General features: G+C 43.1%; 1 protein-coding gene across 2 annotated transcripts in view; it reads right to left on the bottom strand.

Moving 5' to 3' along the window:
- slc44a1b (solute carrier family 44 member 1b) overlaps positions 1 to 18456 on the bottom strand; it is a 28179-nt gene extending 9723 nt beyond the window's left edge. For both annotated transcript variants that reach the window (XM_062425096.1, XM_062425095.1), the window contains exons 1-12: positions 18209 to 18456; positions 17819 to 17908; positions 14648 to 14790; positions 12662 to 12798; positions 3279 to 3372; positions 3035 to 3204; positions 2769 to 2858; positions 2520 to 2677; positions 1722 to 1908; positions 1362 to 1530; positions 344 to 500; positions 177 to 260 (exon numbers count right to left, since the gene is read on the bottom strand). In XM_062425096.1, the coding sequence (XP_062281080.1) occupies positions 177 to 260; positions 344 to 500; positions 1362 to 1530; positions 1722 to 1908; positions 2520 to 2677; positions 2769 to 2858; positions 3035 to 3204; positions 3279 to 3372; positions 12662 to 12798; positions 14648 to 14790; positions 17819 to 17908; positions 18209 to 18232 (1503 nt within the window). In that variant the 5' untranslated portion in view covers positions 18233 to 18456. The remainder of the gene's footprint in view (positions 1 to 176; positions 261 to 343; positions 501 to 1361; positions 1531 to 1721; positions 1909 to 2519; positions 2678 to 2768; positions 2859 to 3034; positions 3205 to 3278; positions 3373 to 12661; positions 12799 to 14647; positions 14791 to 17818; positions 17909 to 18208) is intronic.
- Between the last annotated feature and the right edge of the window lie 5999 nt (positions 18457 to 24455).

Raw genomic sequence — 24455 nt, 5'->3', positions numbered from 1 at the left:
GTTTCTTTGATCTCTCGACTTTTACATGATAAAAGTTACAGAACGTCTCTAACAGGGGTTTTATGTGTAAAATCATCTTATTAGTAATATTATTTTAGTATCTAATAGTTGTTAATAAAGATGTGAGAGGAGTAAAGATGATGATGATGATGATGAAGAGTGAAGGAGGACTCTACCTGATTGAGATAGTTGAGGCACTTCTCCAAACACCACAGACAGCAGATGCAGGTTTTGAGCAGACAGCGAGCGCACGCGTTCTCCTGCAACAACAACCAGTAACAACCAATCATCAGCTGACCTGCTCCTCTGTCAATGGCGCCCTGCTCAATAAAGTTTTGTGTACCTTTCCTTTCAGCTGGTTGTGGATGTACATGAGGACGAGTCGGGGGATCTTCACCAGCGTGATGATGAAGGATCCTTTAGCGACGGTGCCCAGGTGGTACCGGAGCAGCCTCAGGACCGAGGACAGGATGGGCGTCACCGGGAGCCGGTTCTTGTCCCTGAAACACAAAGAAGAAGAAGTGACCACTGATCCCATAATGCACTGCTCTGAACATGTGTGCAGTGCCTGTCATGGACGGGAGGGTGGAGGACGGACCAGGTGTGTACAGGTGAGCTTGTTGTAGTGTACTGAACAGAGTCTAGACCTGCTCTGTGTAAAGAGCCTTCAGATGACTTCTGTTGGGATTTGGTGCTTTATAAATAAAGATTGATTGAAGTATATAATTCAGGTGTGAACAGGTCAGGGTTATTATAGTTCACTAAAACTAAAACTAGCAGTGAATAAATAATTTAGTTAACTGAAATAAAAATAAAAACTAAACTGAACTGCAGATGAAATCAGTTTGACTAACAGGCTGCTTCCAGTAGGGGGCAGCAGAGCCGTTATTTATGATTTCTAGAAGAAGTTCCAGGCAGAAAACGTCACAGTCCAATCTGGGAATATTTAGACTCCGACCCGCAGTAGATAAAAGTAAAAATGTGGTGATTATGATGATGACGATGATGATGAAGAACTCAGTATCAGTTCATCCTCATACCCGACAATCTAAAACTACTTCAGAACTATAATAACCCTGGTTCAGGTGCAGTTCAGATGCAGTTCATGTGCAGTTCAGGTGCAGTACAGGTGCAGTTCATGTGCAGTTCAGGTGCAGTACAGGTGCAGTTCAGGTGCAGTTCAGGTGTAGTTCAGGTGCAGTTCAGGTGCAGTACAGGTGCAGTACAGGTGCAGTACAGGTGCAGTACAGGTGCAGTTCAGGTGCAGTACAGGTGCAGTTCAGGTGCAGTACAGGTGCAGTTCAGGTGCAGTACAGGTGCAGTACAGGTGCAGTACAGGTGAGGTTCAGGTTCAGACTCACCTGGTAAAGTAGTAGGTGACCACGGCTCCAGCCACAGTCATCTGCTGGCAGGCCAGGATGAACTCACTGATCCAGACCAGACCCACAGCGTGGTACCAGGTCAGGTACTGTAGAGGCCCCGTCAGCCGGAACTCCGTCAGACCCGTCTCCTCGTTCTGCACTGGGTTCCCTGCAGAACATCAGGAGAACATCAGCAGAACATCAGCAGAACATCAGCAGAACATCAGCAGAACATCAGCAGAACATCAGCAGAACATCAGCAGAACATCAGCAGAACATCAGCAGATCATCAGCAGCTCAGCTGACTGCAGGACTGAATAACAGTTCTGTGTGATGACCAGCAGAGGGCAGCAGACTGACCTGTGGTTCCCAGGAACAGCAGAACCAGGATCCAGTAGATCCAGAACAGCAGGAGGGCGAGGAAGGTGACGAAGGGCTGCAGGGTGAGCAGGGGGAGATGGATGAAGACCTTCCCCGCCACGTGGAACAGAGCGATGGTCAAAGCTACACGCTTCCTCATGAAGAGCATCAACAGCAGCAGGATGATCTGAAACACACCAATCAACTGATCACTACTATTGATCAGAGAGAAGTAAAAGTACTGCAGTACTATGAGTGATGTAGTACTGCAGTACTATGAGTGATGTAGTATGCAGTATTACAGTATAAGTACTGCAGTATTGTAGTATAAGTACTGCAGTACTACAGTATAAGTACTGCAGTATTGCAGTATAAGTACTGCAGTATTGTAGTATAAGTACTGCAGTATTGCAGTATAAGTACTACAGTATAAGTACTGCAGTATTGTAGTATAAGTACTGCAGTATTGTAGTATAAGTACTACAGTATAAGTACTGCAGTACTGCAGTATAAGTACTGCAGTACTGCAGTATAAGTACTGCAGTACTGCAGTATAAGTACTGCAGTACTGCAGTACTGCAGTACTGCAGTATAAGTACTGCAGTACTGCAGTACTGCAGTATAAGTACTGCAGTACTGCAGTATAAGTACTGCAGTACTGCAGTATAAGTACTGCAGTACTGCAGTATAAGTACTACAGTATAGTAGTATAAGTACTGCAGTACTACAGTATAAGTACTGCAGTATAGTAGTATAAGTACTGCAGTACTACAGTATAAGTACTGCAGTACTACGTACGGTGAAGACGGTGGCAGAGATGGCGTAGACGAGCAGCGCCTGGCCGTTGTCTCTGTGTGTCTCCTCCTCTTCCGTCACCTCCGTCGTCACTTTGGTGCTGGTGTCGTTTCCATAGAGACGGTAATCGATGTAGAGCCACCACAGCACACTGGTCCCAGCTGAGGCCAGAACACAGTACCAGTTAAACCAGTAACCACCCAGTTAAACCAGTAATAATGATGATGACTCATAAACAGGAAGTGACCTCACCCAGAGATCCGAGGACGACCAATGCGGTGAGGATCCAGACGAGGACGGCTGAGATGTAGCGAATGACGGCCATCAGGGTCATGGACAGCACTGAGGTCAGAGGTCAGAGGTCAGACATGATGTCATCACTAAACATCACCAATACAGAGCTGTCAATCATCTCTGTGACCCCCCCCCCCTTTTTATTTCTGAGCTCAGACATTTAAATGAAACACTTTATATTCTTATTCACCCCCCCCCTCCCCCCCCCCCCCCCTCCTCCTCACCCAGGGCGAGCACACACAGTCCGATGATGATCTCTTTGCTGGCGGCGACGCCGGCGATGAGGCGGTGCAGGACGCTGTTATCACTGACGAACGTCACCACGGCTTCCGCAAACTTGGCGTAACAGGAAATGTCGAGCGGCGTGCAGCGGTTAAACACCGGCAGCGGCTTACTGAGGAGACAGACGGGGTCAAAGGTCAGAGGTCAGACACAGGGAGGACGGCTCCGGTGAGGAGATGGACTTACCTGGGAGGGACAGGAAGTTTAGGACATTTGGAGAATCTCTCCGGTAGAGCCGGATATTTATGAGCCGCTAACTCGTAGGAGCAAAGTTCAGAACCTGAAACACACAAACACATGTTTTATTTTTTATTATATTCATCATCTTCCTTCATTGATTAGTTGATTATAAAATACTGACGTCAGTTTACTGTCATAAAGAAACCTGAAAATATTCACACTAGAACACTGCGCTCCCAGCTCATAGAACCTTATGAACCTACTAGAACACTGCGCTCCCAGCTCATAGAACCTTATGAACCTACTAGAACACTGCGCTCCCAGCTCATAGAACCTCATGAACCTACTAGAACACTGCGCTCCCAGCTCATAGAACCTAATGAACCTACTAGAACACTGCGCTCCCAGCTCATAGAACCTTATGAACCTACTAGAACACTGCGCTCCCAGCTCATAGAACCTTATGAACCTACTAGAACACTGCTCTCCCAGCTCATAGAACCTCATGAACCTACTAGAACACTGCGCTCCCAGCTCATAGAACCTCATGAACCTACTAGAACACTGCGCTCCCAGCTCATAGAACCTTATGAACCTACTAGAACACTGCGCTCCCAGCTCATAGAACCTTATGAACCTACTAGAACACTGCGCTCCCAGCTCATAGAACCTTATGAACCTACTAGAACACTGCGCTCCCAGCTCATAGAACCTCATGAACCTACTAGAACAGTGCGCTCCCAGCTCATAGAACCTTATGAACCTACTAGAACACTGCGCTCCCAGCTCATAGAACCTCATGAACCTACTAGAACACTGCGCTCCCAGCTCATAGAACCTTATGAACCTACTAGAACGCTGTGCTCCCAGCTCATAGAACCTCATGAACCTAATAGAACACTGCGCTCCCAGCTCATAGAACCTCATGAACCTACTAGAACACTGCGCTCCCAGCTCATAGAACCTCATGAACCTACTAGAACACTGCGCTCCCAGCTCATAGAACCTCATGAACCTAGAACACTGCGCTCCCAGCTCATAGAACCTTATGAACCTAATAGAACACTGCGCTCCCAGCTCATAGAACCTCATGAACCTACTAGAACACTGCGCTCCCAGCTCATAGAACCTTATGAACCTACTAGAACACTGTGCTCCCAGCTCATAGAACCTCATGAACCTACTAGAACACTGCGCTCCCAGCTCATAGAACCTTATGAACCTACTAGAACACTGCGCTCCCAGCTCATAGAACCTTATGAACCTACTAGAACACTGCGCTCCCAGCTCATAGAACCTTATGAACCTAATAGAACACTGCGCTCCCAGCTCATAGAACCTCATGAACCTACTAGAACACTGCGCTCCCAGCTCATAGAACCTTATGAACCTACTAGAACACTGTGCTCCCAGCTCATAGAACCTCATGAACCTACTAGAACACTGCGCTCCCAGCTCATAGAACCTAATGAACCTACTAGAACACTGCGCTCCCAGCTCATAGAACCTTATGAACCTACTAGAACACTGCGCTCCCAGCTCATAGAACCTTATGAACCTACTAGAACACTGCGCTCCCAGCTCATAGAACCTCATGAACCTACTAGAACACTGCGCTCCCAGCTCATAGAACCTCATGAACCTACTAGAACACTGCGCTCCCAGCTCATAGAACCTTATGAACCTACTAGAACACTGCGCTCCCAGCTCATAGAACCTTATGAACCTACTAGAACACTGCGCTCCCAGCTCATAGAACCTTATGAACCTACTAGAACACTGCGCTCCCAGCTCATAGAACCTCATGAACCTACTAGAACAGTGCGCTCCCAGCTCATAGAACCTTATGAACCTACTAGAACACTGCGCTCCCAGCTCATAGAACCTCATGAACCTACTAGAACACTGCGCTCCCAGCTCATAGAACCTTATGAACCTACTAGAACGCTGTGCTCCCAGCTCATAGAACCTCATGAACCTAATAGAACACTGCGCTCCCAGCTCATAGAACCTCATGAACCTACTAGAACACTGCGCTCCCAGCTCATAGAACCTCATGAACCTACTAGAACACTGCGCTCCCAGCTCATAGAACCTCATGAACCTAGAACACTGCGCTCCCAGCTCATAGAACCTTATGAACCTAATAGAACACTGCGCTCCCAGCTCATAGAACCTCATGAACCTACTAGAACACTGCGCTCCCAGCTCATAGAACCTTATGAACCTACTAGAACACTGTGCTCCCAGCTCATAGAACCTCATGAACCTACTAGAACACTGCGCTCCCAGCTCATAGAACCTTATGAACCTACTAGAACACTGCGCTCCCAGCTCATAGAACCTCATGAACCTACTAGAACGCTGCGCTCCCAGCTCATAGAACCTCATGAACCTACTAGAACACTGCGCTCCCAGCTCATAGAACCTTATGAACCTACTAGAACACTGTGCTCCCAGCTCATAGAACCTCATGAACCTACTAGAACACTGCGCTCCCAGCTCATAGAACCTTATGAACCTACTAGAACACTGCGCTCCCAGCTCATAGAACCTCATGAACCTACTAGAACGCTGCGCTCCCAGCTCATAGAACCTCATGAACCTAATAGAACACTGCGCTCCCAGCTCATAGAACCTCATGAACCTACTAGAACACTGCGCTCCCAGCTCATAGAACCTTATGAACCTACTAGAACACTGCGCTCCCAGCTCATAGAACCTTATGAACCTACTAGAACACTGCGCTCCCAGCTCATAGAACCTTATGAACCTACTAGAACACTGCGCTCCCAGCTCATAGAACCTCATGAACCTACTAGAACACTGTGCTCCCAGCTCATAGAACCTTATGAACCTACTAGAACACTGCGCTCCCAGCTCATAGAACCTTATGAACCTAGAACACTGCTCTCCCAGCTCATAGAACCTCATGAACCTACTAGAACACTGTGCTCCCAGCTCATAGAACCTTATGAACCTACTAGAACACTGCTCTCCCAGCTCATAGAACCTCATGAACCTACTAGAACACTGCGCTCCCAGCTCATAGAACCTCATGAACCTACTAGAACACTGCGCTCCCAGCTCATAGAACCTCATGAACCTACTAGAACACTGCGCTCCCAGCTCATAGAACCTTATGAACCTACTAGAACACTGCGCTCCCAGCTCATAGAACCTTATGAACCTACTAGAACACTGCGCTCCCAGCTCATAGAACCTCATGAACCTACTAGAACACTGCGCTCCCAGCTCATAGAACCTCATGAACCTAGAACACTGCGCTCCCAGCTCATAGAACCTTATGAACCTACTAGAACACTGCGCTCCCAGCTCATAGAACCTCATGAACCTAGAACACTGCGCTCCCAGCTCATAGAACCTCATGAACCTAGAACACTGCGCTCCCAGCTCATAGAACCTCATGAACCTAGAACACTGCGCTCCCAGCTCATAGAACCTTATGAACCTACTAGAACACTGCGCTCCCAGCTCATAGAACCTTATGAACCTACTAGAACACTGCGCTCCCAGCTCATAGAACCTCATGAACCTACTAGAACACTGCGCTCCCAGCTCATAGAACCTTATGAACCTACTAGAACACTGCGCTCCCAGCTCATAGAACCTCATGAACCTAGAACACTGCGCTCCCAGCTCATAGAACCTTATGAACCTACTAGAACACTGCGCTCCCAGCTCATAGAACCTTATGAACCTACTAGAACACTGAGCTCCCAGCTCATAGAACCTCATGAACCTAGAAAACTGCGCTCCCAGCTCATAGAACCTTATGAACCTACTAGAACACTGTGCTCCCAGCTCATAGAACCTCATGAACCTACTAGAACACTGCGCTCCCAGCTCATAGAACCTTATGAACCTACTAGAACACTGCGCTCCCAGCTCATAGAACCTTATGAACCTACTAGAACACTGTGCTCCCAGCTCATAGAACCTTATGAACCTACTAGAACACTGCGCTCCCAGCTCATAGAACCTTATGAACCTACTAGAACACTGCGCTCCCAGCTCATAGAACCTTATGAACCTACTAGAACACTGTGCTCCCAGCTCATAGAACCTTATGAACCTACTAGAACACTGCGCTCCCAGCTCATAGAACCTTATGAACCTACTAGAACACTGTGCTCCCAGCTCATAGAACCTTATGAACCTACTAGAACACTGCGCTCCCAGCTCATAGAACCTTATGAACCTACTAGAACACTGCGCTCCCAGCTCATAGAACCTTATGAACCTAGAACACTGCGCTCCCAGCTCATAGAACCTCATGAACCTACTAGAACACTGCGCTCCCAGCTCATAGAACCTTATGAACCTACTAGAACACTGCGCTCCCAGCTCATAGAACCTTATGAACCTACTAGAACACTGTGCTCCCAGCTCATAGAACCTTATGAACCTACTAGAACACTGCGCTCCCAGCTCATAGAACCTTATGAACCTACTAGAACACTGTGCTCCCAGCTCATAGAACCTTATGAACCTACTAGAACACTGCGCTCCCAGCTCATAGAACCTTATGAACCTACTAGAACACTGCGCTCCCAGCTCATAGAACCTTATGAACCTAGAACACTGCGCTCCCAGCTCATAGAACCTCATGAACCTACTAGAACACTGCGCTCCCAGCTCATAGAACCTCATGAACCTACTAGAACACTGTGCTCCCAGCTCATAGAACCTCATGAACCTACTAGAACACTGCGCTCCCAGCTCATAGAACCTTATGAACCTACTAGAACACTGCGCTCCCAGCTCATAGAACCTCATGAACCTACTAGAACACTGTGCTCCCAGCTCATAGAACCTTATGAACCTACTAGAACACTGCGCTCCCAGCTCATAGAACCTTATGAACCTACTAGAACACTGTGCTCCCAGCTCATAGAACCTCATGAACCTTTTTGATAAAGCTGATCTCAGATAGTGCTGACACAGCAGGTCCAGTCCATCAGAGCCAGTCTGGTTCCAGCATTGTGAGAGAAGAACTGCAGCTTTGTGTCAGGCTGAGACAGCAGCTGCCGTCACAAACAACATGGCCGCCTGTGACATCACAAGACCGACTGTGTGTGGTCACGTTTCAGCAGAGCATGCTGGGATACCGACGGAGCCGAGTGGCACCGACCATCAATGCTGCCTCTGTTACTGTGTGTGTGTGTGTGTGTGTGTGTGTGTGTGTGTGTGTGTGTGTGTGTGTGTGTGTGTGTGTGTGTGTGTGTGTGTGTGTGTGTGTGTGTGTGTGTGTGTGTGTGTGTCCTGCAGACGTTGAATCATCACTTTGTCATGGTGGCGAGCGTCCAGCTACCCAGTGACATCACAGCTTCCTTTATAAACACATAGTGAGAGCTGACTGTACTACAGTATAGTACTAGTACCTCTAACTGTACTACAGTAAAGTACTAGTACCTCTAACTGTACTACAGTAAAGTACAAGTACCTCTAACTGTACTACAGTAAAGTACTAGTACCTCTAACTGTACTACAGTAAAGTACAAGTACCTCTAACTGTACTACAGTAAAGTACTAGTACCTCTAACTGTACTACAGTAAAGTACAAGTACCTCTAACTGTACTACAGTAAAGTACTAGTACCTCAAACTGTACTACGGTATAGTACAAGTACCTCTAACTGTACTACAGTAAAGTACTAGTACCTCTAACTGTACTACAGTAAAGTACTAGTACCTCAAACTGTACTACAGTATAGTACAAGTACCTCAAACTGTACTACAGTCAAGTACAAGTACCTCAAACTGTACTACAGTAAAGTACTAGTACCTCTAACTGTACTACAGTAAAGTACTAGTACCTCTAACTGTACTACAGTAAAGTACTAGTACCTCTAACTGTACTACAGTAAAGTACTAGTACCTCTAACTGTACTACAGTAAAGTACTAGTACCTCTAACTGTACTACAGTAAAGTACAAGTACCTCTAACTGTACTACAGTAAAGTACTAGTACCTCAAACTGTACTACAGTAAAGTACTAGTACCTCTAACTGTACTACAGTAAAGTACTAGTACCTCTAACTGTACTACAGTAAAGTACTAGTACCTCTAACTGTACTACAGTAAAGTACAAGTACCTCTAACTGTACTACAGTAAAGTACTAGTACCTCTAACTGTACTACAGTAAAGTACTAGTACCTCAAACTGTACTACGGTATAGTACAAGTACCTCTAACTGTACTACGGTAAAGTACAAGTACCTCAAACTGTACTACAGTAAAGTACTAGTACCTCAAACTGTACTACAGTATAGTACAAGTACCTCAAACTGTACTACAGTCAAGTACAAGTACCTCAAACTGTACTACAGTAAAGTACTAGTACCTCTAACTGTACTACAGTAAAGTACTAGTACCTCAAACTGTACTACAGTAAAGTACTAGTACCTCTAACTGTACTACAGTAAAGTACTAGTACCTCTAACTGTACTACAGTAAAGTACTAGTACCTCAAACTGTACTACAGTAAAGTACTAGTACCTCTAACTGTACTACAGTATAGTACAAGTACCTCTAACTGTACTACAGTAAAGTACAAGTACCTCTAACTGTACTACAGTAAAGTACTAGTACCTCAAACTGTACTACGGTATAGTACAAGTACCTCTAACTGTACTACAGTAAAGTACAAGTACCTCTAACTGTACTACAGTAAAGTACTAGTACCTCAAACTGTACTACAGTAAAGTACTAGTACCTCTAACTGTACTACGGTAAAGTACAAGTACCTCAAACTGTACTACAGTAAAGTACTAGTACCTCAAACTGTACTACAGTATAGTACAAGTACCTCAAACTGTACTACAGTCAAGTACAAGTACCTCAAACTGTACTACAGTAAAGTACTAGTACCTCTAACTGTACTACAGTAAAGTACTAGTACCTCAAACTGTACTACAGTAAAGTACTAGTACCTCTAACTGTACTACAGTAAAGTACTAGTACCTCTAACTGTACTACAGTAAAGTACTAGTACCTCAAACTGTACTACAGTATAGTACAAGTACCTCTAACTGTACTACAGTCAAGTACAAGTACCTCTAACTGTACTACAGTAAAGTACTAGTACCTCTAACTGTACTACAGTAAAGTACTAGTACCTCAAACTGTACTACAGTAAAGTACTAGTACCTCAAACTGTACTACAGTATAGTACAAGTACCTCAAACTGTACTACAGTCAAGTACAAGTACCTCAAACTGTACTACAGTAAAGTACTAGTACCTCTAACTGTACTACAGTAAAGTACTAGTACCTCAAACTGTACTACAGTAAAGTACTAGTACCTCTAACTGTACTACGGTAAAGTACAAGTACCTCAAACTGTACTACAGTAAAGTACTAGTACCTCAAACTGTACTACAGTATAGTACAAGTACCTCAAACTGTACTACAGTCAAGTACAAGTACCTCAAACTGTACTACAGTAAAGTACTAGTACCTCTAACTGTACTACAGTAAAGTACTAGTACCTCAAACTGTACTACAGTAAAGTACTAGTACCTCTAACTGTACTACAGTAAAGTACTAGTACCTCTAACTGTACTACAGTAAAGTACTAGTACCTCAAACTGTACTACAGTATAGTACAAGTACCTCTAACTGTACTACAGTCAAGTACAAGTACCTCTAACTGTACTACAGTAAAGTACTAGTACCTCAAACTGTACTACAGTATAGTACAAGTACCTCTAACTGTACTACAGTAAAGTACTAGTACCTCTAACTGTACTACAGTAGAGTACTAGTACCTCTAACTGTACTACAGTAAAGTACTAGTACCTCTAACTGTACTACAGTAAAGTACTAGTACCTCTAACTGTACTACAGTAAAGTACTAGTACCTCTAACTGTACTACAGTAAAGTACTAGTACCTCTAACTGTACTACAGTAAAGTACTAGTACCTCTAACTGTACTACAGTAAAGTACTAGTACCTCTAACTGTACTACAGTAAAGTACTAGTACCTCTAACTGTACTACAGTAAAGTACTAGTACCTCTAACTGTACTACAGTAAAGTACTAGTACCTCTAACTGTACTACAGTAAAGTACTAGTACCTCAAACTGTACTACAGTATAGTACAAGTACCTCTAACTGTACTACAGTAAAGTACTAGTACCTCTAACTGTACTACAGTAAAGTACAAGTACCTCTAACTGTACTACAGTATAGTACAAGTACCTCTAACTGTACTACAGTAAAGTACTAGTACCTCTAACTGTACTACAGTAAAGTACTAGTACCTCTAACTGTACTACAGTAAAGTACAAGTACCTCTAACTGTACTACAGTAAAGTACTAGTACCTCTAACTGTACTACAGTAAAGTACTAGTACCTCAAACTGTACTACAGTAAAGTACTAGTACCTCTAACTGTACTACAGTAAAGTACTAGTACCTCTAACTGTACTACAGTAAAGTACTAGTACCTCAAACTGTACTACAGTATAGTACAAGTACCTCTAACTGTACTACAGTCAAGTACAAGTACCTCTAACTGTACTACAGTAAAGTACTAGTACCTCTAACTGTACTACAGTAAAGTACTAGTACCTCAAACTGTACTACAGTATAGTACAAGTACCTCTAACTGTACTACAGTAAAGTACTAGTACCTCTAACTGTACTACAGTAGAGTACTAGTACCTCTAACTGTACTACAGTAGAGTACTAGTACCTCTAACTGTACTACAGTAAAGTACTAGTACCTCTAACTGTACTACAGTAAAGTACTAGTACCTCTAACTGTACTACAGTAAAGTACTAGTACCTCTAACTGTACTACAGTAAAGTACTAGTACCTCTAACTGTACTACAGTAAAGTACTAGTACCTCTAACTGTACTACAGTAAAGTACTAGTACCTCTAACTGTACTACAGTAAAGTACTAGTACCTCAAACTGTACTACAGTATAGTACAAGTACCTCTAACTGTACTACAGTAAAGTACTAGTACCTCTAACTGTACTACAGTAAAGTACAAGTACCTCTAACTGTACTACAGTATAGTACAAGTACCTCTAACTGTACTACAGTATAGTACAAGTACCTCTAACTGTACTACAGTAAAGTACTAGTACCTCTAACTGTACTACAGTAAAGTACAAGTACCTCTAACTGTACTACAGTAAAGTACAAGTACCTCTAACTGTACTACAGTAAAGTATAATTACAGTCATCAGCTGACTCAGGTAAAGTCCTAATGTGTGTTCCTGTTCTCTCAACACCATCAGATCCTCCATACAGCGGTCCCTCAGGTGACCTCAGGTGACCCCAGACAGTGAAGCTGACCTCAGGTGACCTCAGGTGACCTCAGGTGACCTCAGGTGACCCCAGTGACTCACCGTTGAGCATGGCGAACCTCTTCAGGTCTTGGTGGGTCTTCATCTCTTCAGGAGGACACAGAGACACACACAGAGCCAGAGATTTGATCTTCCTCTGAACGATGTCGATGTTACACGGATCCAAGAAGAAGACGAACCTGCAGAGAAGCACAGGGGTCAGAGGTCAGTTAGGGGTCAGTCAGGGGTCAGAGGTCATGTTGGAACCTGGTGTAGATAATAGATTTATTAATGAATGAATCAATTATCTACATAGTGATTTATTGATTTGATTCATTGTTTCAATATTTATTGATTCACTTTGTGATTTTACTGATTTGAACGTGTCCTCACTCTCAGTGATGATGTCACAGTCTGAGTGATGATGTCACAGTCTGAGTGATAATGTCACAGTCTCAGTGATGATGTCACAGTCTCAGTGATGATGTCAGTCTCAGTGTGATGTCACAGTCTCAGTGTGATGTCACAGTCTCAGTGATGATGTCACAGTCTGAGTGATGATGTCACAGTCTCAGTGATGATGTCACAGTCTCAGCGATAATGTCACAGTCTCAGTGTGATGATGTCACAGTCTCAGTGATGATGTCACAGTCTCAGCGATGATGTCACAGTCTGAGTGATGATGTCACAGTCTGAGTGATGATGTCACAGTCTCAGTGATGATGTCACAGTCTCAGTGATGATGTCAGTCTCAGTGTGATGTCACAGTCTCAGTGATGATGTCACAGTCTGAGTGATGATGTCACAGTCTCAGTGATGATGTCACAGTCTCAGCGATAATGTCACAGTCTCAGTGTGATGATGTCACAGTCTCAGTGATGATGTCACAGTCTCAGCGATAATGTCACAGTCTCAGTGTGATGATGTCACAGTCTGAGTGATGATGTCACAGTCTGAGTGATGATGTCACAGTCTCAGTGATGATGTCACAGTCTCAGTGATGATGTCAGTCTCAGTGTGATGTCACAGTCTCAGTGATGATGTCACAGTCTGAGTGATGATGTCACAGTCTCAGTGATGATGTCACAGTCTCAGCGATAATGTCACAGTCTCAGTGTGATGATGTCACAGTCTCAGTGTGATGATGTCACAGTCTGAGTGATGATGTCACAGTCTCAGTGATGATGTCAGTCTCAGTGTGATGTCACAGTCTCAGTGATGATGTCACAGTCTGAGTGATGATGTCACAGTCTCAGTGATGATGTCACAGTCTCAGCGATAATGTAACAGTCTCAGTGTGATGATGTCACAGTCTCAGTGATGATGTCACAGTCTCAGCGATAATGTCACAGTCTCAGTGTGATGATGTCACAGTCTCAGTGTGATGATGTCACAGTCTCAGCGATGATCACAATCTCAGCGATGATCACAGTCTCAGCGATGATGTCACAGTCTCAGTGTGATGATGTCACAGTCTGAGTGATGATGTCACAGTCTCAGCGATGATGTCACAGTAACAGCTGATACTGTTTCTCTGTGTTTTCATCATCATTCAGTGAAATCTGTCTGACAGTCGTTTATTTATTTATCTGATTATTTAAAAACACGTTAAACACGTTAAACATGTTAAACATGTTAAACATGTTAAACATGTTAAACATGTTAAACATGTTAAACACGTTAAACATGTTAAACATGTTAAACATGTTAAACACGTTAAACATGTTAAACATGTTAAACATGTTAAACACGTTAAACACGTTAAACACGTTAAACATGTTAAACATGTTAAACATGTTAAACACGTTAAACATGTTAAACACGTTAAACACGTTAAACACGTTAAACATGTTAAACATGTTAAACACGTTAAACGCGTTAAACATGTTAAACACGTTAAACACGTTAAACATGTTAAACATGTTTTAATATTCCAGATTAAACGTCACAAACAGTTACTGATGTTGACTCTGAAGTTTAAACATGACGCAGCAACTGTAACCATGACGACACAGAATCAACATCATTATACAGTAACAGCTGACTTACTTGCGGTCGGTGTGATCGAGGCCGCTGAGCCGGACGCCTTCGATCTGCTCGTTGCGTTGGCCGCAGGTGTTCCCGTAGCTGTCGTAGCCAAAGACGAGGCGAGCGGCGCCGCCGGTGACGATGGTGAAGCCGCAGATGCTGCCCTGCAGAAAGATGGCGTCTGTTAGTGAACTTCCTGTTTCCTGACACCATGTAACCATGGCAACACGGAGATAAACATACTTTATCTTTTTGTTAATTAAACCTTAGTTAATAATAATTAAACCTTAGTTAATAATAATTAAACAAAGATCCTCTGTGAGTGAAGATGCTTTACTCTGTAACAACCAGACAGAGTGAGACGTCTTCTCCACAGCAGATCAATCACTGATCGATCAATAGTTTCACACCAGGACCTTTATCTCATATTCATATATACATATATATATACATATATACATATATATATATATATATATATATTAATATATATATATATATATATATATATATATACAGTGATGTGATAAAGTATTTTGCCCTCTACCAAATTTCTTCTGTTTTTGCTTTTTTGTCTCACATGTTTCAGATCATCAAAGAAACTTTAATTTAAGAGAAAGACGATGAGAGTGAACATAAAATGCAGCTTTTAAATGATCATTCTACTTATTTAAAGTATTATTCAAAACCTATATCACCAATGTGAAAAAGTAATTGCCCCTTAACTTAATAACTGCTTGTTCCTCCCAACAGCTGCAATCAAGCACAGAACTTTGGCCCAGAACTGCTTTAATTCAGCATCATCGGAGGGTTCTGGAGCATGAACGACCCGTTTAAGGTCCTGCCACAACATCTTGATTGGATTCAGGTCCGGACTTTGACTAGACCACTCCTAAACCTTAATGTTGTTTTTATTTAGCCACTCAGAGGTGGACCTGCTGGTGTGCTTCGGATCATTGTCCTGCTGCTTAACCCAAGAGATGACCGGACCTTCTCCTTCAGGATGTTTGGATAGAGCAGAATTCATGGTTCCATCAATCACAGCAAGTCGTTCAGGTCCTGAAGCAGCAAAGCAGCAAAGCAGCCCCAGACCATCACACCACCACCATGTGTGACTGGTATCATGTTCTTTTTATTAAATGCTGTTAGTGTTGTTCCAGATGTAACGGGACACAGCTTCCAAAACGTTCCCCTTCTGTCTCATCAGTCCACAGAATATGATCCCAGAAGTCTCTGGGTCATCCAGGTGAGACGAGCCTTTTGTTCTTTTTGGTCAGCGGTGGTTTTCTCCTTGGACCTCGACCATTGATGCCTGTTCTGCCCTTATAGTAGAATCATGAACACGGACCTTAGCTGAGGCTAGTGAGGCCTGCAGTTCTTTAGATGTTGTTCTGGGTTCTACTGTGAATCCTGGCCGCTCACTACTGGACTCTCACAGCTGGATCCCAAAGCCTTAGAAATGGCTTTGTAACCGTTTCCAGACTGATAGATGTCAGTTACTCTGTTTCTCATCTGTTCTTGGATTGATCGCAGCGTGATGTGAGGCTGAGATCTTTGAGCCTATTTAATGTCAGACAGGTTCTATTAGTGGTGTCTTGTTGTTCAGGTATCAGCAAGAATATATATATATATAAAACTCAGTTTTCCAAAACATGTGGTTAATCACAGTTAATTCATGATTTGACAAGGAGGGGGGGGATTACTTTTCACATGGGGTCAGGTTGATTTGGATCGTTTTAATAAATGAAATCATCATTTAAAAACTGCATTTTGATTTTACTTTGTCTGATATTAGAATTTGTTTTTAAGTTTGGCAAATGTGCAAAAAAATAGGTCATCTGATAAGGGGGCAAATACTTTTTCACAGCACTGTATGTGTATATATATATATCTATGAATATATATATATATATATATATATATATGTGTATGTATGTATATATATATCAGAAGATAATCAATACCAAACAGCTCAATCAATAAATCAATCAATCTTTATTGATAAAGCGAGTCCTCTGAACCAACATCAGCAGCTCTTAGTGACAGCTGACTGTTCTCAGATTATTGATCAGCTGTTTCAACATTTCCGACCAATCAGATCGCTCGTCTGAGGCTTCACCGACCAATGAGAACTAAGTATTTCAACTCCAGCACCGATCACCGATCAATATTCAATATTCACACCACACGAGCGCTCAGCTGATCAATCAGTGATCAGTTTGTATTGATCATCTGTGAGGAGCTGATCACATCATTGATTGACTTTATTCTGCATTAATTTAACAGATAAATGATTCATTGATTTATTTTCTATGGATCCATTGATCACTGCAGCTCTGACATCTGCTGATCACTGATCAATATTCTTCATTTATGGACCAAACAACTAATCAATTCAAATAGTAAATAATGGATGGATTAATCAATATTGATAACAGTGGTTATCAATGAGGTAGAAAGAACTCAATCAGCAGATCAATACGCTCCAGTGTTCCCTCCAAATAATTAATCAATCAATTAATCAATCAATCAATCAGCTGACAGGAAGGTTTGATGAAGATCACTCTGATCACTTCCAATCAATCAATAACGATATCAGTTAGTTGATCAGCAGTCATTGATCATTTAAACAGTTAGATTATTGATCCGATCAGAAAAACACTAAATATTCACTTTAATATGAAATCAATCAAATTCATTGATTATCAAAATGCTTCAGAGCTGCAATATTTAACTACAACTGATCAATAACTGCTCAGATAATAAATTATTTGACACTGTGACATCACTGTGACATCACTGTGACATCACTGTGACATCACTGTGACATCATTCACTGCTTCTGATCAGTTTATGGAGAAAATCAATATTCATCATATTTACAGATATTATTGATTAATTATTGACATATTAAACTGATATGATAGGAATATTATGGGATGGCTGTGTGGTTAGTTATATAGATTACTGATTGATTAATGATTAACTATTGACATACAGGTATTATATATATCTATATAATGAGGTATTACAGGTCTGGTGTATTATGGGATGGCTGCGTGGTTAGTTATATAGATTATTGATTATCACAGAGCTGTTATAGATGCACTAATAATAATCGATCATTGGGACACAGTGTGTGTATTACAGCATGCTGCAGGTCTATTATGGGATGGCGGGCTGAGTGGTTACCATGCCGACGCAGAAGACAGTGAAGAGCAGGAACCAGGGCAGGTCTGTGCAGCTCCGGTCCTCCAGCGGTCTCCACTCTCTCTTTGTCCTCTGGAAGACACAAACACACGGTCACACCGGGCACCGGGCACCGGGCCGGGGCTCCCCCTCCTCCCGGAGCAGCAGAGCCCCAGCCCCGGTCCCCGGTCCCCGTGACAGGCCCCGGTAACCCGCCTGTCCCGGGAGGAGCTAATTGGATTACGGTCCTGGCTCTAATGCTCGGCCCTCTCTGCTCCCCGGTCCCCGGTCCCCGTTAACGGTGACAGAATAAACACGCTCTGGTTCTGCTGAAGGACACCGGGAGGGGAGGGGGGGGGCGGGGGTGGGTTGACGGTACCGGGCCGTTCTTACCTCCGCGCTCCCGCAGCATCCCATGTCAGTCAGGATGGACGAGCCCGGAGCTCCCGGAGCCTCACGGAGCCTCAGCTCAGCAGCAGCGGGCTCTGCAGCAGCTGCAGGCGGGAAGGACGGAGCCCGGAACCGGTGCGGACGGTCAGTGTGCACGGTCCGGCCCGTTGTCTCCGGTTACCGAGCCGAGCGGGGATTAACGGCCGAGGATTTGTCCGCCACACTTCCTGGTGGGCCGTCAGGTGCAGCGGCCATTCATATCATTGCGCGTGCGCAATTGGTGCTCGTGCTGGAGCTGAACAACAACCCTCGTGCTGCAGTACCCGGTGTGACCAGAAAGGCGGGGGGGCGCTGTTACCGTCATTTCTCCTCACTGATCGTTCATCTTTAATTTGAATAAAACATCTTTATTTCTTAAATAAAGACTTTGTGGGAAGAAATGAAGCATTGAAGAAATATTATCTATAAAATACCTGTAGAACAGAAACTCTCCTTATCAGGTATTTACCCAGCGGGCAGTAACAACAACTCTGCTCTTAGAAAATATCACATATGCAATCAGCGGTACCATCTGGGCCCTTCAGGGGTCTTCTAGCAAATAAAGACTCATCCCATAATAGACCTCTGCTGTTAAATGATCTGATACCAATTCAACCCAATATAAGGTTCCTCTGTTTCCTTATTGTGTATGTATTTAAGTTCTTTGGTTATTTTCTGTAATTTATTTAATCTTCATTTCTTATAGGCGGGTTGTGTGCAGGAGAACTTTGTTCAGGTTATGTTTGTTAAACTTTTCTGAAAACAAATAAAAAAACATCTTTATAACGAATCTGATCACAGCTGCTGAAATATGAAATCATTGTTTTATTTTCTGACTTTCATCAATTGATGAAGTTTGGATCTAAATGAAATGATGAAGAAGCTCTCACAGTGTTTACCTCTGAATAAAACTCTTCCTCCTTTCTATCATGAACTTTAAACTCAGACCTCTGATCAGTCACAGTTTGGTCTCATCTACAGAAAGCTGTAAACGGTTCTATCTCTGTGATGTTCTGCTTATTATCTTTATAATCAACCCACTGATCCTAATGGAGGGTTTCTTCTTGCAGCATATCTCACCCTGAAGGCTTTTACACTTCTCCATCACATCTTATGTTGCTTATATTTATATAATCTGTTTTATTTATGTGTAAACTAAAAACTGAACATCAGTGTTCACGAAGCTGCCGACGAGTCTGTGAATACGAGTCAGAGTGAGACGTCACACTGCTGACTGTGTTTCATCTTCAACATTTGACTCTGAACACTTTGAATCTTTTCTGAGAGGTTTTATTCTTCTTCTCTCCTTTTCTTTCTGTTCTCACACTGTTAAAACCTGCTGGAACATCAGTCAGCTGATCCCCCCCGAACCCTTCACCAGCACACACACACACACACACACACACACACACACACACACACACACACACACACACACACACACACACACACACACACACACACACACACACACACACACACACACACACACACACACACTCTCACACACACACACACACACACACACACACACACACACACACAGTTTTACCTTTCTCCTCAGTTGAACCTGCTGCTGAGAGCTGGAGGACAGACGCTTAGGGTCCATGTTCCTGTTTGTCCTGTTGGTCCTGCTGGTCCTGTTTGTCCTGTTGGTCCTGTTGGTCCTGTTGGTCCTGCTGGTCCTGCTGGTCCTGCTGGTCCTGTTGGTCCTGTTGGTCCTGTTGGTCCTGCTGGTCCTGTTGGTCCTGCTGGTCCTGTTGGTCCTGTTGGACCTGTTGGTCCTGTTGGTCCTGTTGGTCCTGCTGGTCCTGTTGGTCCTGCTGGTCCTGTTGGTCCTGTTGGTCCTGTTGGACCTGTTGGTCCTGCTGGTCCTGCTGGTCCTGCTGGTCCTGCTGGTCCTGTTGGTCCTGTTGGTCCTGTCGGTCCTGTTGGTCCTGTTGGTCCTGCTGGTCCTGCTGGTCCTGCTGGTCCTGCTGGTCCTGTTGGTCCTGCTGGTCCTGCTGGTCCTGCTGATCCTGCTGGTCCTGTTGGTCCTGTTGGTCCTGTTGGTCCTGTTGGTCCTGCTGGTCCTGCTGGTCCTGCTGGTCCTGCTGGTCCTGCTGGTCCTGCTGGTCCTGGTGTCCCTGTTAGACTGAAGACAGCAGTGATGTGAGTCTGATCCGCCTGCAGAGACACAGAGAGCTTTTGTCCTGTTGTTTACTGTTGTACTGAAGTACCAGGCTGTGTGTGTGTGTGTGTGTGTGTGTGTGTGTGTGTGTGTGTGTGTGTGTGTGTGTGTGTGTGTGTGTGTGTGTGTGTGTGTGTGTGTGTGTGTGTGTGTGTGTGTGTGTGTGTGTGTTATATTATATTAATTAATTATAATATATAAAAACAGTTTTCTACTTGTTTATATTAAGTTGTTAATAAAGTCTTCTTTAAAAAAATCCAAATGAATAATAAAATGATTACTGGTTGAAACTTTATTGCTACAGATGAAAACAGGCTGTAACCATAGTAACGCTGCAGCGCCACCCTGAGGCGGAAACCTTCAGCACAGCTGGAAACTAACTTTCTCACTTCTTTTTTTTCAGCTTCTTTTTATTTCTCTATATATGCACGTCATATATATATACACACATATACATATATATATATATATATATATATATATGCACGTCATATATATATACACACATATACATATATATATATATATATATATATACATATGTATGTACGAAGTTCAATAAATAATAAAACGGATTGAAATCAATCTAATCGTAATAGTGATGAACACATTACCAATATTAGAGGTAATATTTAATATATTATTTTATTTTCAACGTTTAAATCTCACACTTACAGACATAATAAACGTGTAGTTAGGGCTACTTCTGGTGTAGTGGAACTAACGTGTCATGTTGATTTCTGCAGTGCAAGGTGTGAGACTGACAGCCTTTTACTCTCATTAGAAACACACATTAGAGAGGGTCCTTATATAGGGTCCTATATAAGGTCCTTATATAGGGTCCTATATAAGGTCCTATAAGGGTCCTTATAGGACCTTATATAGGACCTTATATAGGATCCTATATAAGGTCCTATAAGGGTCCTATAAGGACCCTTATAGGACCTTATATATGGTCCTATAAGGACCCTTATAGGACCTTATATAGGACCCTATATAAGGACCCTTATAGGACCTTATATAGGGTCCTATATAAGGTCCTATAAGGGTCCTTATAGGTCCTATATAAGGTCCTATAAGGGTCCTTATAGACACTGTAGCAAGAGCTCCACATTCACATCACACATGAGTAAGACACATAAAACTGGTACTGAGGAACATCTGGTTGAGTCTGTTGTGAATCCTGGTGTTTCCCACGAGACTGAACAAGATCAGTCTGATATGCAGGTTGATCCTCCCAGTGATGCAGCTGATGAATCACAGTTCTTTAAACATTTAGCCCGTTTTTATTGTGTTTGCTTCCATCTTCTGTCATCCAGACGATTATTGAAGATTTTCAGGAAATACATGATATAAGCAGATATAAGCAGTCACATCTGCTTTTCAAACTAAAAGAGAGGTTGATTACACTTGGGATTTCTGAAGCTGACACAAACAATGTGATTGAAGTCATGAAAAATGAGGATCTCTTCAGGACCTGCAACACTCAGCCACTGGAAACTAATCAGAAAAGAAAAACAGTTTTCAAGAACAGCTTCAACTATGTTGAGACAGCTCAGATCTGTCTAGGCCAGAATGAGGCAGTATGTTCCCATTAAACAAACAATTCATTCTCTATTTCATTGCCAATCAGTGCAGGAACAATATAAGCAAGTACACTCCAGTATTGGTCCTAAGGATATTGTTAAGGATGTGTGGGATGGCAGAAACATGGCTGAGAATGTGTTCTTCCAGACTGAAGCTCACTGAGCTTGATCCTGTATCAGGATGCATCTGAAGTGTTAAACCAAGATACTTGCAGTGTATCTAAGTCTTGCAGATGTAATGCCACACAACAGATCCAGCACTGATCAAATGCAACTTGTTCTTCTCTGTAAAGAACAAGACTTGGTTATGGGCGCCGTCGTCAGTGACCTTAAAGATCTTGAGCTCAATGGTGTTACCCTGCCTGACGGAAAGGTCTACAAGGGAACTTTGTGTGCCATTGCAGGTGACAACCTGGGCTCACATAGCATAGGAGGCTTTGTGGAGAACTTCAGCAGGAGTTCACACTTCTGCAGATATTGTGATATCAGAAGAGAAGCATCCATGCAGATCCTCTTATCCAGTGATCATGTTCAGAGCAATGAAGGACAGTCTACATCTAGTGGAGGTGTTACATTTGACTCTGTGTTTAATACACTCAAATACTTCCACGTATGTCAGCCAGGGTTGCCTCCATGTCTTGGCCATGATCTTTTTGAAGGTATTGTATCCTCTGATCTGGCACTGTACATTAACCATCTTGTTAAGGTGGATAAAATGTTCAGCTATCTTGAGTTGAATCGACGAATAAATCAGTTCAAGTCTCTTGGTAGGGATGCTAATGACAAACCGTGTGAGGTTAATCCAGAAGGTGGAAAACTTGGGGGACATGCTGTGCAGAATTGGTGTTTGCTGAGAATGTTGCTCGTTTTGATTGGAGACAAAGTAAAAGTATGGCAGTTGATTTTGCAACTTAGAGAAGTCGTGGACCTCATTTGTGCACCTGCCATTTCAAATGGCCAGATAGCTTACCTAAGAGTTCTGATTGATGAATATTTGCTTTGCCGAATTCAAACCTTTCCTGACAACCCACTGAAGCCCAAACATCATTATGTCAGTCATTATCCTGAGCTCATTATCCAGTTTGGGCCCCTTATTCGTCTATGGACTTTAAGATTCGAGAGCAAACACACATATTTTAAGCAGTGTTTGAGGTAATTGCGCAACTTTAAGAATCAATGTTCTACTCTGGCAGAGAGACATCAGCTTCTGCAGGCCTTTCTGAGTGCTGGTACCTTCTTCCCTCCAGCTGTTTCAGTGGAGAGGGGCACACAGTTTTTCTCAGATGACTACAATGATGTAATCAGAGAGGCAGGTGCACATCACAATTTTGAGTCCACAAACACTGATAGTAAACGAAGTGACTGTGAGGGGGACCAAATACAAAAAGAACATGCTCATTGTGATTGATGATGACGATGACAGGTTTGTTACTGGAAACATCAAAGTGGTTCTCGTTCATAAGGATTCAGCAGTATGTTTTATTGGTGAAAGTATCATGTCCTGCGTATTCCTGACATGGTGTTTACAGCCTCACACTGATGCAGAGAGGCTACTGTTGTATTAATCAGGAGAATCTGCTAGATTACTATCGCTTGCCTGAGTACACTGCCCATGGCATGCTACTGATCCAGAATGATGGTGAACTTGAGTGAAGAAATCAAAGAGATCATCTGCAAGACCTTCCCTAATCTGTCTGAAGACACCCAGTTGCAAATAATATTGAAACTTCAGAGCTCCGGCTTGGAGTCAAAAGAAGACATTGCTGATCTGCTACCTGTTATCCAACTCCTGGATGCATTCAAATGAGGTAATGTATGGTTAGTTTAGTGTGGCATTCAAGTGGGGATGCACTACTTAAACAAATCTGGTATCAGGCTGATACCATAGTAACATAGGGTCCCGGTATAGGGACCATAATTAATCCATAAACAGTGGGAGCCACATGTAACATAACAGAAACCATACTGAGTTTATTTTCATAAACATTTTAAAATAGCGTTCGCCTCATATTTTATTTTATCATATTCAAATCAGATCGATGCTTGGTGCACAGTGCCTGACTGTGCTTCATATCATCAGGCAGTACCCAAAGAGTTCAGCTCATATGACACCAGATGGGTCACTTCTGGGTGGAGGTTACACATCACTTTGGATTCAAGTGAAAAACCACATTGATAATTTGTGATGTAAACTTTACACAAAGAGGTCCAACTGACACATATGGATGTACAAGATTTCAGCCAGAGTTCCCCGCAGAAGAAACTGAAGACACTGTGGAGCAGGACGCCAGAGACTGGAGGCTGCAGGTGAAGCAGAAAGAGGTTAAACATGTAATGGAGCTCACCTTCTTATAAATACACTTAACACCTGACACTGAAGATGTGAAAAGCAAATGGCCTTTTCTTTTCTTTTCACGATATATATATACGCACATTTTGAGTTGCTCACAGACAT

The sequence above is a fragment of the Scomber scombrus genome, chromosome 9, assembly GCF_963691925.1.
Source record: "Scomber scombrus chromosome 9, fScoSco1.1, whole genome shotgun sequence".
In the NCBI taxonomy this organism is placed as follows: Eukaryota; Metazoa; Chordata; class Actinopteri; order Scombriformes; family Scombridae; genus Scomber; species Scomber scombrus.
The sequence above is the reverse complement of the archived record's forward strand: the minus strand, read 5'-3'. Positions and strand labels throughout refer to the sequence as shown.